Source organism: Saimiri boliviensis, chromosome 20 (genome assembly GCF_048565385.1).
Source record: "Saimiri boliviensis isolate mSaiBol1 chromosome 20, mSaiBol1.pri, whole genome shotgun sequence".
Lineage (NCBI taxonomy): Eukaryota > Metazoa > Chordata > Mammalia > Primates > Cebidae > Saimiri > Saimiri boliviensis.
In genome coordinates this window covers 11,583,120-11,600,069 of record NC_133468.1, presented here as the reverse complement: position 1 = coordinate 11,600,069, position 16,950 = coordinate 11,583,120, and the positions used below count along the sequence as shown (strand labels likewise).

The 16,950-nt window shown below is 41.3% G+C and overlaps 1 protein-coding gene across 8 annotated transcripts in view; it reads right to left on the bottom strand.

The window, feature by feature from the left end:
- Positions 1-16,910, bottom strand: part of FBXW11 (F-box and WD repeat domain containing 11) — a 144,863-nt gene extending 127,953 nt beyond the window's left edge. For 5 of the 8 annotated variants that reach the window (XM_074390255.1, XM_010346651.3, XM_003936153.4 and 2 more), the window contains exon 1: positions 16,710-16,910. In XM_074390255.1, the coding sequence (XP_074246356.1) occupies positions 16,710-16,754 (45 nt within the window). In that variant the 5' untranslated portion in view covers positions 16,755-16,910. Of the gene's footprint in view, positions 1-6,680; positions 6,843-16,709 lie in introns of all 8 variants that reach the window. The other 3 variants (XM_074390256.1, XM_074390257.1, XM_010346654.3) reach the window with 1 other exon arrangement.
- Between the last annotated feature and the right edge of the window lie 40 nt (positions 16,911-16,950).

The following is a 16,950-nucleotide window of genomic DNA, read 5'->3' as shown; positions in this document are numbered from 1 at the left end:
TTCTTTTTATAGAGACGGGGGTTTCATCATCTTGGTCAGGCTGGTCTTGAACTCCTGACCTCAGGTGATCTACCCGCCTCAGCCTCCCAAAGTGCTGGGATTACAGGCTTGAGCTACCACACTCGGTCTATTGCAGTACTTTTTATACCCCAACTCTCAGATGTATATGATATTTTTCATAATAAAAAGTTAATGGAGGAAAAAGAGAAGAACAATTTAAAAAGCAAACAGTTTAAAATTCATGTAATACCATGAGACTGTCAGGAAATAAGAGCACTGTTACTCAAGGTCTGTGAGAGTATAAATTGTTGCAACGTGACTGCAGGGCAATGTGGCAGTGTCTATCAGATTTATAAAAGCATCTGGCAAGTATGCCCAAGATCCTGTCCTGAAGACACTCCATAGGCACAGTTCTTCTATATACCATTATCTATAATAGCATGCATCAGTCCAAACTGGTTACATGAATTGTGGCATATTTGTACAATAAATCAGCATGCATCTTTTAAATTAAATTATCTCCTCAAAACATTTGAGAGCTCTTTGGGGAAAAAATAGGAAAGATAACTGAATCATATTTTACTTAAAAAAATGAAGGTGTAAAAACGTATGTCTAGGAAGGCTACCTAAGAATGTAGCTAGGTGGCTAGAGGGAATGAGAAACATTTTTTTTTTTGCTGTGTACTCCCTTTTGTACTTTGGTGTTTTTTTTTTTTTTTTTTTTTTTTTGAGACGGAGTTTCGCTCTTGTTACCCAGGCTGGAGTGCAATGGCGCGATCTCGGCTCACCGCAACCTCCGCCTCCTGGGTTCAGGCAATTCTCCTGCCTCAGCCTCCTGAGTAGCTGGGATTACAGGCACGCACCACCATGGCCAGCTCATTTTTTGTATTTTTAGTAGAGACGGGGTTTTACCATGTTGACCAGGATGGTCTCGATCTCTCGACCTCGTGATCCACCCGCCTCGGCCTCCCAAAGTGCTGGGATTACAGGCTTGAGCCACCGCGCCCGGCCATAGTTTGGTTTCTTTTAGACCAAGTCTTGCTCTGTCGCCCAGGCTAGTGTGCAATGGCGTGATCTTGACTCACTGCAAATCTCCACCTCCTGGATTCAAGTGATTCTCCTACCTCAGCCTTCCAAGTAGCTGGGATTACAGGTGCCTGCCATCATGCCCAGCAAATTTTTGTATTTTTAGTAGAGACAGGGTTTCACCATGTTGGTCAGGCTGGTCTCAAACTCCTGACCTCAGGTGATCCACCTGCCTCAGCCTTCCAAAGTGCTGGGATTACAGGTACAAGCCATGGCACCCAGCCCCTTTTGTACCTTATTAATTTTGTATCACAGATATATATAGTAATTCATTCAAAAACTTTGTCAAGTATTGATTGACTGTAACTGTAATGAACTATTCATGTCTCCATGCTTTCTATCAAAACTTAGTTATAGTGGAGTTGCAGGACACCTAGTCATCAGGGTCTGAAGTAAATATGTAAGGTGAAAAATAGCATATGACAAAAAATATGCCTCAAAAATCCCTTAAGCATATGCCATACTTGAGACCAACACAGCATCTCAATAATTCTAACACAGCTAATTTTTACTCCAGCATTGGAACAGTTCACTCACTGTTTCTTCAACTGACTAGTGGATAAAATAGCTGGCTTGTATTTAGGCCTCATGTTGTGATATTAAAAGTGTGTGTCTTTAAAATATCATAATCACACACATCACAGCTAGAAAAAAGGCATTCAGGAACTGAGACAGACTGAAACAGATTCCCACTTCCCATCTCACATTTGATCCAGAATCGTCACTATTTAGGTTCTTTCTCTTTCTCTTATTTTTGTCACCAGATGCATAAAATTTGAGTTTGCATAAATGTACATAAGATATGCTCTCAAAAACACATTTCAAAAATTAAGCAAACTATTAAACTGAAAAGAGAAAGTCACAACTCAAGCATAATGGGCTAACATTTGCTGACTAGGAATAAGTACTGGCAGGCTGTAACAAAATTCACAGGTCAAGATGAAAAGGGGAGGGTCTGGCCGGGAGGGTAACTGAATTCTGTAATCCCAGCACTTTGGGAGGCCTAGGTGAGTGGATCACTTTAGGTCAAGAGTTCAAGACCAGCCTGGCCAAGATAATGAAATCCTGTCTATACTAAAAATACAAAAATTAGCCAGGTGTAGTGGCACTGCCTGTAGTCCCAGCTTCTCAGGTAGGCTAAGGTGGGAGAATCGCTTAAACCCAGGAGGCAGAGGTTATTACAGCGAGCTGAGACGACGCCATTGCACTCCAGCCTAGGTGACAGAGTGAAACGCTGTCTAAAAAAAGAAAAAGAAAAAGGAGAGGGTGGTAATAACACCTCTCAGTCAACATCACATATGATCTCAGGTTCTGACCTTAGCTGCAGCCCATTCCTTTATGTTGGCGTTCCCATATACCGATACATATATTCTTCAGTCTATACTCTGAGTAATCATAACTGTACTAAAGTCTAGTCAGCTACCATTGCAGCTAAAAACTCCCCAATATTTCTCTCTGATGAGCTCCAGGCCAATATTCCTACTAGATACTTCTCTTCTTAGGCAATTCATCCACAGGCAACTCAAATTCACCATATCCCAAACTGAACTCATTTTAGTAGAAAGAGGCCACACAAAAGCAAAGAAAATTCAACTTTTCTCAGAGTTGAAAATGAACACAAAATGGATTACAGTAGTGATAAAGGAACCTTAAGGAAAACATTTTGCTGGATACTAAATTAAAAAAAAAAAAAGGAAAATAAAGGGCTTTCCAGACCTGTAAGTCAAGGGTGCATTCAAGCTGAATGCACTAATATGCCTAAAAACAAATGCCTTAATCATAAAAAATAATCTAGGAAACAAAAGCAAGCAGAAGAGGTGAAGGAAGAGGTTTTGCCATAGGGAAAAACCATCCCTAACAGTAAGCTGAATGAGCACATCTCAGTCCCAGGCCAGCAGATGTCTTACTTCCCTGGTAAAATCTTCCTATATGAAAAGAATATTCCAGTCATTTGGCTTGAGTCTTCAGGTCCCTCTGACTCGTTTGAAAAAAATTAAACTAGCATATTAATCAGGAACTAGTAAGTAAATCCGCCTATCAGAAATGAATATACTAATCATGTCAACACACTTATATCACCATAAATTAATAAATTAAAATTTCAGTTTTACACATCAGTCTTGTAAGGTTAGTTAATGTTAGTCCAACCCAGGGAAAAGGGGGTGTCTTGGGCATGCTGAGCAGATCAAATTTCTGTAAGTGGTAAACCAAGGACCGGACCTAGGATGACAGTAAATACTAAATCTCCACATGTAGCTAGGTAAATGTAAATTTAATTAAAATTAAGATTAAATATTCAGTTACTTCATTATGGAGCCACACTTCAAAACAGCCACCCTGTACCATATTGAACAGTGCCAACACTGAACATCTCAGTCACTGCAAAAAGTTCTATGGACAGCACTGTTCTAAAAGGTAACCTCAAACTAACCTATTCCAAGTTGTTTTAGGAAACAGCCTGACAGCCCTAGATGGCTAACACAGGACCTGAGAGCTAGCCTGTTTTCTACAAAAGCTAAGAAATACAGGCCGGGCGCGGTGGCTCAAGCCTGTAATCCCAGCACTTTGGGAAGCCAAGGCGGGTGGATCACGAGGTCAAGAGATCGAGACCATCCTGGTCAACATGGTGAAACCCCGTCTCTACTAAAAATACAAAAAAATTAGCTGGGCATGGTGGCGCGTGCCTGTAATCCCAGCTACTCGGGAGGCTGAGGCAGGAGAATTGCCTGAACCCAGGAGGCGGAGGTTGCGGTGAGCCGAGATCGCGCCATTGCACTCCAGCCTGGGTAACAAGAGTGAAACTCTGTCTCAAAAAAAAAGAAAGAAGTACATAACAACTTTTTCTTTTCCTTTTGCAATGATTTCTTGAAATCAGAATATATAGTTTTAGTCTTTAGGATTTCTGCCCCTCTATTACTAGATGACACTAGTATAGCACAGAGGTAAGAAGCACATTCTCTGAAACCAGACTGCCTGGGTTCATAGCTCACCTTTGTCCCTTATAAGATGTGTGACCTGGGCATGTTATTTAACCACTCTACCCTTTAGTTTCCTCACCAGTAGGGTGGAAATTATGATACCTATCTCATTAGGTTACTACAGTTTGAGTATCCCTAATTCAAAAATACAAAATCCAAAGTGCTCCAAAATCTAAAATGTTTTCAATGACAACATGACACTCAAAGGAAATACTCACTGAAACTTTTCAGATTTCAGATTTTCTATTAGGGATGTTGAATCAGTATATGGCAAATATTCGAAAATCTGAAAAAATTCTAAAATCCTCAACACTTCTGATCCCAAGCAAATAAGTTTACACGTATAAAGTATCTAGAATCATGCTCAATAAAGAGTAAGTGCCTAGTGTTAACTATTACTTCTGACACTACTACTACCACTACCACCACCAGTGTTAACTATTAATTCTGCTATTACTACTAACACCACCACTACCACCTAACTATACTTCATATGACAAGGTGAAAAATGGCTCACGCCTGTAATCCCAACATTTTAGGAGACCGAGTCAGGCAGATTACTTGAGGCCAGGACTTCAAGACAAGCCTGGCCAACACAGCAAAACCCCATCCCTACTAAAAATACAAAAATTAGCTGGGCATGGAGGTACACATCTGTAATCCCAGCTACTTGGGCAGCTGAGACACCAGAATCACTTGAACCTCGGAGGCAGAGGTTGCAGTGAGCAACCAGAGAATATTAGCAGAGAATATTCTCACCAGAGAATATTAGCAAATGTGGGAGTACTAAACTAATCAAGGATCACAAAATCCGAGTGTCCATCTATGATAAAAAGAAATTTTAAGATGAAAGGGAGCAGGATATTCTCCAGAAAGAATATTAAATAACGAAAAAAAGTCATGCTTTCAAGAATGTTGCCTGACAATGCCTTACTTGTAAGGATGACAAACCACAGGCCAAAAGAAGTCTATATAATGAGCTACTGAGCTATTTAAATAACTAACAAATACTAAGGAGGAACTGAGAAGATACAGGTTTGAGTTCACTGGACCAAGTGACACTTCCCTGTATAAAGCACATTTCAATATTTAAATGCATTATCTCTCCTATACTCCCTAAATTACCTTTATGTTCACTTAACGAACTGACTGAAGATCTGATTTTTCAGTAAGCAAGCATTTAATCATATTAAATGATTAAAATACCATGCCAAACAATGACCCAGCACGTGTTCTTTTGAGTGGAAACCTGTTGTAGAAAATCACACCTTCCTCTTGCAGACAGGCAATTTGAAAATCTAGAAGTTGAAGTACAAACTTCAGCAAGTATAGTAAGACAGAAAGAGTCAGAACTTTAGGCCGGGCACAGTGGCTCAAGCCTGTAATCCCAGCACTTTGGGAGGCCGAGGCGGGTGGATCGCAAGGTCAAGGGATTGAGACCATCCTGGTCAACATGGTGAAACCCCGTCTCTACTAAAACTACAAAAAATTAGCTGGGCATGGTGGCACATGCCTGTAATCCCAGCTACTCGGGAGGCTGAGGCAGGAGAATTGCCTGAACCCAGGAGGCGGAGGTTGTGGTGAGCCGAGATCGCGCCATTGCACTCCAGCCTGGGTAACAAGAGCGAAACTCCGTCTCAAAAAAAAAAAAGAGTCACAACTTTGAGGACACCTGGACCCAAGCGTAAATCTTGGTTCTACCGTTTACTAGCTGTATGACCTGAGTAACCAGCACTTTATGCTTATGAGCTCCATTTCACTAGCTGTAAAATGCAGGTGAAGCACTATGCCAATTAAATAATATATGTAAAGTGCCTACAAAGGTAGCTGGCATATAGCACATGCTCTCAATAAGCAGTTGCTACAGTTAGTAAATCTTCCCAAGAAGACCCTCCAAAGAGTCCTCAGAATAAACTATCACCACTTTACATGAAACTGCAAAAAAAATTTTGACCAGGTATTAACTATTATATAAATCATGTGAGAATGCCTCAAAGTTACCATTTGTTTTCCATGTTTTACAAGCTATTCCCCAAAATTATGTCCCTATTTACTGTATTTCCTGTTAGACTATGAATAAAAACGATTTGGGCTTACAATAAAAATAACTGAGTTAGGCGTGGTGACTCATGTCTGTAATCCCAACACTTTGGGAAGCCAAGGCAGGCGGATCACTTGAGCCCAGGAGTTTGAGACCAGCCTGGGCAGCATGGCAAGACCCTATCTCTACAAAAAAGAAATTAGCTGAGCATGGTGGCACACGCCTGTGGTCCCAGCTACCCGTGAGGCTGAGGCGGGAAGATCATGTGAGGCCAAGAGGTCAAGGCTGCAGTAAGCCATGTTCGTACCACTGCAGGCCAGCCTGGGCAACAGAATGTCTCAAAGAAAATTAACAACTGCCCTTCTTACAGTAAAACAATTTTTTACTAGCAATTCAGCCACATATGCCTTCACTGATCCACACCCAAACACGGCCAAACATGACACTATGCAAAAACATCTAATATTTCCTCCTTTTCCTATTAATGGACAAAAGAAATTTAAAAAAATATTTTTCAAAATTTCTTTCAGCGAGTTGAGTTCCACAAAATGAAACAATACAGGGTAATTGCTTACCTGGAAAATATTTTGTACTTCAGATCCACCAATCCAGAATGAATGGGGGTTTTCCCTTTCAGACTAGTCTGAGAAAAGACAGCAGTCAAGCATCTTCCAAGATTCTTTCCGTTTACTGTATCCAGCTTTCTTCAACAAAATCCCAAACATGCACTTCGGTAACTGTTGAAAGACAGAAAGCAATCCATACACCCACCATGGCACCAGCGGCAAAGGGCAGCCTCCAAGAAACAGAAGGAAGGGTCAATGGAATGGTGGATCTGAGGCACAGGAAAAAAGTTATAACCCCTGAGTCAGCTATTTGGCATAAAATGCCTGCAGCAGCATTCCTCACCTCTGTGTTGAAAGAAGGATACAAAACTCATGACAAATAATGGAACAATCCTAATATTAATATTTACTCATGATAAAGAGCTGCAGTTTCCAAATGAGAGCAGCTAAAAAACATCCTATCATCCACATAAATTGTCGTAGGCTATCCAGCTACACTGAACTTCCTTATCCATTTTCTAAGACAGCTCCTCCACCATTACAAAAATAGTATGCCAGCCAAAAATAATGATATGAGAGGGCTCAAATATCTACCATAAAGATATTTATTTACGCACCTAACAAATCTTTTGATTTGTTACACATAAAACATCGTATCTACATATTAATGAAATCCTCTACCCTTAGCAAAAATATACTATGTTTTAAAACATATAATTTAAGAGTGAACTTCTGACTCAATAAAGGCTAGTCCCCTACAATGGCCAATCATCAGTTAAACTGGGGAAAATCGTAAAGAATGCTAATAAACAATTTACTAGGTGACATCATTAAATATTAAATCCTGTCCATATTATAACAACATTCTTTTTCTATCTTATCAAATTAGACTACAAATTCTAAACAAACCAAAAGGGAGAGAGAAAAGGCATTCAACAAGACAACAAAGATAAAAACAAAAAGACTGGACTCACTTGCACATAAATTTGCTACTTCCTCAATTGCTACACTACTGCCAAAACGTTCCTGCAGTAATTATAGTATACCTACCTTACTGAAGAGCTACTAATTGGCCAAGCCCTTTACAGTAATTACCCATATTTAATTCTCAAAAAAGATGAGCAGAAAGTCCCACATCTACTAGGTAGTAGAGCCCATGCCCTTTTCATGGAGCACTATGGACTCCACAATTCAAGAGTCAGAAAGCCTATGATTTCTGAGAGAGAAGAAACCAAGCTTTGCTCTCAAAGGTCCTAAATTAATTAACATCAAAATGGAGAACTATGAAAATACTATGAACTATGAAGAGGAAATATTTCAGCAGATGAATCAGTTGAGCCACTCCAAAAGGGATAATTCCCTAGATCTTGCCATTTAAAAAAGCATTTAATTAACAAAGACCCAAACAATTTTTTTTTTTTTTTTGAGACGGAGTTTCACTCTTGTTACCCAGGCTGGAGTGCAATGGCGCCATCTTGGCTCACCGCAACCTCTGTCTCCTGGGTTCAAGCAATTCTCCTGCCTCAGCCTCCCAAGTAGCTGGGACTACAGGCGTGCGCCACCATGCCCAGCTAATTTTTGTATTTTTAGTAGAAACAGGGTTTCACCATGTTGACCAGGATGGTCTCGATCTCTTGACCTCATGATCCACCTGTCTCGGCCTCCCAAAGTGCTGGGACTATAGGCGTGAGCCACCGCGCCTGGCCAACAATTCTAAGGCCCACTATATATATACAATTTAGTTTTTGTTTTTTTAAGTAGAGATGGGATTTCACCATGTTGCCCAGGCTGGTCTCGAACTCCTAAGCTCAAGTGATCTGCCTGCCTCAGCCTCCCAAAATGCTGGGATTACAGGCATGAGCCTTGGCACCCAGCCTAAAGCCCACAATATTAATGCTAAAACAAAACACATTATAGGCCAGGTGCAGTGCCTCACACCTGTGATCCTAACACTTTGGGAGGCCAAGGCGGGCAGATCACTTGAGGTCAGGAGTTCAAGGACAGCCTGACCAATATGGTGAAACCCCATCTCTATTAAAAATACAAAAATGAACTATAATCCCAGCTACTCAGGAGGCTGAGGCAGGAGAATCATTTGAACGCAGGAGGCGGAGGTTGCAGTAAGCCGAGATCATGCCATTGTACTCCAGCCTGGGCGAGACTCCAACTCAGGAAAAAAAAAAAAAAAAAGACGGTGGCAAAACACATTATAATGGTATTCAAGTAGTCTTTGGGTTTAGCAGTAACGACTGTAACAAAGAATCTCAAATCCAGCTGAACCCAAGTAATTTTTAAATTCTAAGATTTGTTGACAGTCCACAAGCAATGGCTCTTAAAGAAGTTCTGATTGTTTATATTGTAGGTAAAGCAATGAAAGTGACTAAAATACTAGTCTCTGATTAACCTCACCATAACAATCAGGTGGAAATACCTTAAGACACAACTTAAAGTTGTGAGTTATGTTATCTCCTTAGATAACACAAGTAAAATCCCAAGCAAATAATGAGTTCTCAAGTTTTTCCCATTAAGTGGTATTACTCTTAAGCCTAATTAAGAGTGGTATTACTCTTAAACCCAATATTGGCAAAAGTAGGTAGTGGCTGGTAGCAATTGCTAAAACAATATACTATGCTTTTCATGGTATAACTTACTGTTATATCTAAAATGCAAAACAAGATACAGCAACATAATCACAACAACTTGACTAACAGTCTCATTTCTGGATGTCTTAAATCCTCAGACTTTTCCGCTGTACTACTGAGTTAATTTTTCTCCCCTCGAGAAATATATATGTGTGTATGTATATATATATATATATATATATATATATATATATATATATCTTCAATGCCTAACTGCTGGCAGGCCTTACACTAGCCACACAAAGATTAACAGATGCCAGATGAGGAGTGTCAGGACTGAGTTATTCCTGCCCCTTTGCCCCCTTCTCTTTGAGTCTATCATGTAGTCATTTTAGAGAGCCAAAATATATTTTATTGTTAGTTACCAAAACTGTTTAAATGTTCTCCAGTTAACTCTAAAAAAAAAATTACTCAAGTTCCTTTTTCACAACAGCAGAACCTCAGTCTTTTTCTTCTGTGGATCATAGGCTTTTTACTATACTATACTATACTATACTGTTCACTATACTATACTGGTTTCCTACATGCAATATACTTATATTTACACAACTCTCTACACAAGCCAAAACCTTTTTTTTCATTTTTCATGCTAATGTCCCAGTGTTTCTACTTCACAGCTTTCCATTTTATGAAGATCTTCATTGTTGACTCAACCTGAGAGGGAATTTCCTAAAAATGTTTCCCGCTGACATCACAGAACTCTGAAATCTTTTAATTTCGTTAAAACAGTGAGAACCAGTTGAGAGACACCCTACTGGATTGTCAGGTCTTCCTGGTCCGTCTCTCATTTGCCTATAAAGACAAACTTCCTCTTAAGCAACTGTGATCAGCAGAAACTAACCACGTGTAAAGAGCACATTCTTAACCAACAGGTTTCTTCCCCCATTGTCAACTAATTCAATGAACAATACAACTCAGAAGGAAATCTTGTATGAATTCTCACTGTTTATTCTGTTAAGATCAAAACCATCAGCTTTAATGATAAGAACTGCAATTCAAAATCACAATTTGTCAATCTAAACTAAACTGATCAAACATAAATCCCAATGCTCAATGTCAACATAAACTAATCACCAGTCTCTCCGGCAGGATACCAGGTATAAAAATAGGGCTGGGTGGGTTCTCTCTGTAGTTATAGCATAGATCTAATTATGCCAAATTGGTAGTCACAGTAATAATACCGCCCATATTTTCCAAGATACTATTGACTCTGTATGATTTCACTGTGTTTCCCAAAGATGGTTCATTAAATGTATGGCTAAAACCAACTAAATGTTAGTCCTCTGTAAAGCCTCACAAATAAATACATGCACAGCTCAGGAGAAAAAAATAAAAACCCTTTCACACCATCTGTCTTGACTTTGCGTTACAGTCCTTGTACTTGTGGGGAAAGTAAGTATGGTCAGCATTTGAAGAAAAGCAATCCTCTGCAAAGTCCATTTTATGAAGTCCACATCTCTCATATAATCTTCCCAACAACTCAGACCAAAACCTAACGTTTCTTTTTTTTTTTTTTTTGAGACGGAGTTTCGCTCTCGTTACCCAGGCTGGAGTGCAATGGCACGATCTCGGCTCACCGCAACCTCTGCCTCCTGGGTTCAAGCAATTCTCCTGCCTCAGCCTCCTGAGTAGCTGGGATTACCGGCATGCACCACCATGCCCAGCTAATTTTTATTTTTTTATTTTTAGTAGAGACGGGGTTTCACCATGTTGACCAGGATGGTCTCGATCTCTTGACCTTGTGATCCACCCGCCTCGGCCTCCCAAAGTGCTGGGATTACAGGCTTGAGCCACCGCGCCCGGCTTTTTTTTTTTTACATATAATAAAATCATACCACAGAAAGATTACCTTTAGGTCACACAGCTAGCCAGTGACAAAGCTAGAATACAAATTCACATGTTTCACTTCAAAGCCCATGCCCTTTCTGCTAAATCATGCTCTTCTAAGGTCATGGAACCCTTGGAGCTTATCAACTCTTTGGCAAATCTGCACCAACAGATGTAAAAAGTATTTCGTTTCCTCAATTCTTTGCTAAAAACCACTCTCTGAGTTCTATGTAAATCAATCTGCACGTGTGGAAAGTCTCTAAATAATGCTTACTATGTCTATGGATGTCCTATGTACCACACACCACCCACCTCACCCACGTTTTCCTCCTCCTCGTCTTTCTCCTCTATTCATCTCTCCCTTTGTCTTAAGCTATTCAAAAGGAAATCTTAAAAGGTTTCAATGCATGAAAAAAAGAAAACCTAACATTAAGTTCACTCCATATTGAGCACCAACGTGCTGAGCCTTGTCAAGGACTAATAGGACAATCAAATACAGCCTCTAGAAGAGATGAGGCACAAATGCAAGTTTTTACAATATATAGGAAGATATGATAACTCCCATAAAAGTTAGGAACTGATTATTGTGAGAATCAGTAATGTGGGTGAAAATGTTGAGAAAAGAGGATAGGCAAGATACAGGCAAAAGGCAGTAACGTCTGAAAATGATCACCAGGAAAATTCAACCCAACATTTCCTGAACACCTTCCACAAAAAAGACACTGTGTGTATGAAAGAACTGTGCGTCACAGGAAGATAAGTAAGGCCCCAACCCTTCCCATGAGGAGTTTACCATTCAACAGAGGACACAAACAGGTAACTATAATACAAGGCTGAAATACATTAAATGCTACAGGATAAATACAAAGTATCAGAATTCATTCATTTCATTTAACAATGAGTGTCACATTGGCAGTGCTATTTAGACACAAAAACAAGAGGTTATCTGCTACCATAATACAAACTGGCATCAAAAGAGGTGGCACCTATTGTGTTTTAAGGGTGGACAGGACTTCATTAGCATAGATGAAAGAGAAGATTGCCGAGATGTAACCTGAGCCAATTTGGCCAGAGAACCAACTATTAGGTCCTTTTGATAAATATCAGCAGCCTTCAATAAATGGGCTTAGGTCCATTTCTGTCAGTGCTGACAAAGGAAACGTGTAAGCCAAATTTGGAGAAACACAGTCCTCCATACTTTGACTAGAACATACAGTAAGGGATGAAAGTAGGCAGAAAAGCCGTAAGGGAGAATGGAATATAAAGAAAGACTGGAGTTGGAATCACTAGGACTTGAAATACTTTCTTTTCCATGAAGAACAAATATCACATGGTGAAACCCAGGATACCACAGACCTTACAGAGCAGATAATTTTGTTTCTAGAATTCATAGGCTCAAACAGCACTAGTCAGAGGGATATATGTGCTATTTTGTGAATCTATGTAATGGCTTAGTGATTCTCCTGGGCTAGTTCTCCCTGTTTGTAGGAGACAGACTACAGCAGTCAAGGGCCAAGAATGCCAAGATTTGTGTACAGAAACATGTTTATCCATGTCAACTCTGAAAGGATATCTAACCTACTGCATAATCAGGGGCAAAAACTGCTATATTAGAGCCACAGCCTCTTTAGGCAGGTCAGTGAGGTCCACTTATTTTATTTAAATGTGTGTATGTGTACGTGTATGTGTGTGTGTATGTGTGTGTGTGTGTGTGTGGTTTATTCATTTGGACCCTACTGAAACCTGTGTCCAGTGAGTCTGCATTTGGTAAGTTAGCACATCTCCAGCGGTGTGCTATGTGAGGATAAGGATGGTGACAAAGTAATATCCAATTTCTTGATCACTAAACAACCCTACTTATCCTCTTACAAAGTCAATGACAGGAAAAAAAAAAGATGATCCAAAAACAAAAAAGACCATTTCCAATAACTTCATTTATTTGCTTTTTTTTTTTGAGAGGGTCTTGCTCTGTTGCCCATGCTGGAGCCAAGTAGCACAATCCCAGATCTCCTCAAACTCCCAGGCTCAAGCGATCCTCACACCTCAGGCTCCTGAGTAGCAGGGACTATAGGAGTGCATCACCATGCCTAATTTTTTTTATTTTTTGTAGAGACAGGGTCTTGCTATGCTGCCTAGGCCAGTGTCAAACTCCTGGGCTCAAGCAATCCTTCTACCTCCTGAAGTGCTGGTATTACAGGTGTGAGCCACTGCACCTGCCCACACCTTCTTAATGAGGATCAATGTATTTTTATTTATTTATTTTTAGAGATGGGGTTTCACCATGTTGGTCAGGCTGGTATTGAACTCCTGACCTAGTGTTCCGCCCGCCTCGGCCTCCCAAAATGCTGGGATTACAGGCGTGAGCTATCACGCCCGGTGGATCAATGTATTTTAACCTATATTACTTCATTCAACAAGTAATACAGCCACTTAAGAGATAAAGAGAAGGGAAATGACTCACTTAAGGTCACTCAGCAAAAAGGTAAGTCATTTAACAATTAACTACAAGCCATCCATTAATTGTGTAAAGGGAAGAGGAGATTCACTCACATCCCTAGAGGAGGCAGGATCCCTTTTCCTAAAGTGATAAGAAATCTGGAAAAACAGGCCCACTAACAGGTACAGAGCCAATATAAGCCATAAAAGTCATCTGGTGGTTACATTATTTACCATCAGTTCATCATCAGTAAGTTCACGGTCTAAATTAAGAGTTTATAGACTTTAATAACATTAAAATCTGAATCCTATAGAGCAGATCAGTAGGAGACACACCCTTTGTGGACCCAGGCCTCAGGCAGAGGTAGGACAACGTGGGAGTTATATTTAGAAATTTAATTCTTCTGCTATCACCAGCTTTATTTCCTAATGTACTTAGCAAAAAATGCCAGGAAAAACAGAATTATTATCAGGGGAAGTAGAAGGATGAAGATTAGAAAATGGAGATAACCAGGAAGTCTGCTTCCTCTTTTTAGTATAGCACACTTTGGAATACAAAATGAAAGTTATCTTGTTAACCATTAAGTGCCAAACTGGTACAAGCAGCACAATCACAAATATCTGACTGCTCAAGCTGACTCATAAAAATCTAAAAACATTTCATGCTTTAGGCTTTTAAAACACCATCATTTTAACCCCATCTCTATCAATCGTATTATTTTGAAACTAATGTAAAAAACATTTTTAACCCAGTTCTGGAAACTGTCATTTAAATGCAGTGAAAACAGAAAGCCACATGCAATGAGATTCTAAGGCATTATTATTCCTACACTTATCCTGGATTTACTGAATCAGTTGTTAAACACCTGTGCTATTTTACCAAAATAAATACATACACTTAACTGAAGATAAGGGTTATCTAACAGTCAAACGGTATCCCTTTCAGGGAATATCAAAATCCTTAAATAAAAAGCCATTTTTAAATTAATCGTAATAATACTAAACTCTCCATTAAATTTTCTAAGAATTCCAGTTCAAATCCCAGTTTATAATGTCTGTAATAGGCTGAAATCTCTTTTCAGATCAAAACCAAGTGCTATCATGTAAAATCAAAACTTTTTAAGTTATAAATATAGGAAGCCAATAAATTTGGGCCAAAGGTTTTTATTTTTTTATTTTGTAACCATACACTGACTTGGGTTACAATGTATTTCTCCCAATTCTTTTGAAAATAAAGACATTTTAGTTATTTTTTAAAAGAATAGAAACAGAAGGAGCTGGAAACAGCCAATTGCAAAGAGGCACCAAGTTACAATTTTTCGATATGAAGTACTTTTGTTGTAAGTACAGGTATTGTATGTACATCCTTAAGAATATGTAATATACTTAGTCGATTTAAGATATTTAGCAAAATAACCCACTACAAAAGTTACAGAATAGCAAACACTTGACTACGAGTATGATAAATTATGCTGAAAAGGAAAAATTACTCAGCATGTGACATTATCCCTTTGAAAACAACCACACGTGCACACACACATGCATACAAAAATCAAAAACTACCAGTTTCTCTTTTTTTCTCCTAGTTTTCAAGAATGCTACAGAAGTCCAGCTCTGTGAATTACGCAAAGGACAGCAAACATTAAGCTGCCTCCATATTTATGCTACTGTACTTCCATTTTTAAAACAAGCATCTCAACTCCCCAGATACCATCATCCACAGAAACCATGCAGCTATCCAGCAGACTTTCAGTGTCACCATTTATTATTTATAGCGTTAAATGGGGGAAGTGGCTCTGATGTCACCAACCCTACCCAGTGGAATCACTGACTCAATAAACATTTTCACACTGAAGAAAATCTGGCTAGGAAAACATTTTGCTGGGTTAAGTAGATTCTTCCACCTCTCCTCTCAACCAAGGGGAAGTTGTTACCGTGTTAGGACAGATACAAAGAAACTGTCAAGGCTTCCACAGGAAGAAATCCTGGACACGTCCGTTTGCTGATGCGGACTTCCTCTTCCTAACTCTCCAGAGCCCAGTTTGATTTCCCTCATGTTCAAATTGGCAGGTAATATCTGCCATATTTTATTGCTTCCACCAAATCATCCACCAATTAGCAAATTCTTCACTTCCAGCCACTCTCTCACGGCCCTGTTCCTAAAAACCCCTTCTGGCTTCAAATTCTAAAGCTTCGGAGGAGGGTAGAGAGTGTCCACGGACCGGGGAGTCTGGCCTGGCTGCCAGTGGTTTCTAATAGAAGAGTGGTCGTTTCCCCCGGGGGCCAAGGATTCCCCTCTTTTTTTTTTTTTTTTTTTTTTTTCTTTCTGAGAAGAAAGAACTCCCGGCAGTGATGCGGAGGGCTCCCTCCCCCATCATCCCCAATTTCCGAACGCAGCTCTGGGAAACGTGAAGTTGCGGCTTCTCTTTCCTGGGGGATGGAATCTAGAGCACCTGGGGCCTTGCTATGCAAACATCCCTCTCCGCCGAGTAGGAAACCCTTTGTCCGAGAAGCCGGACACCACCAGGGCCCGGGAAAGAGGCCTCCTTATCCGCCACAGCCTCAAACCCGAGAGCTCCCTGCCCCCCAGCTCTGCAGGGCCCATCCTGGCATCCACACAGACCTAGGCTGGGGAGTGGGTGCTGAAAGCCCTCCTAGGACATCGAGGCCCGGGCGGCCCCGACCGATCTCCTCCCTACTCCTTCCCACCACCTCGCTCGGCCTGAGTGGGGCTTGCAAGCGCGGTACGGGCCTGGGCCGGAGACACAGAGGAAAGGGGGGAAAAAATCCCCTTCTAAAAGAAGGAGAATGGGGTGCCAGAACGAGTGAGACCTAAGTCTACAGCAAAAGCGAGCGAGGGTCGTCCGAGAGCTGGGACCCGAGACGGGACAGAGGGAGGGGGAGAAGCGAGCGAGGGGCACGGAGGGGGCCGGGCCAGGACCGGCCTGAGATATCGAGGGATCGGAGGAGCCCGGGCAGGGTTCGAGGCCAGGGAAGGCTAGGGGCCCGGGTCTGGGCCGAGACGGCGGGGAAGGGCCAGAGCCGGCCTCGCACCGGCCTCGCACCGGAGGTGGGCAGGCCCGCCCGGGGCCGGACGGACGGAAGCACAGACGGTCCAGCGGGCCGCACTCACCATGAGCTCGATGGTCTTGTCCTCAATCACCGAGTCGGGCTCCATGGCGGCCCCGGCGGCCCCGCCTCGCTCTCCCCGCGCAGCAGCGAACGGCCCGGGCGGAGGAGGCGACGGCGGAGGCGGCAGAGGCGGAGGCGGCTATCGCACCCACTCTAGCTGCCAGCCCGCCCGGGCCGCCGGCAGCTCCGCCCTCCCCCTCGGCGGACGCAGTACGCAGAGCGGGAACTACACCTCCCAGCAG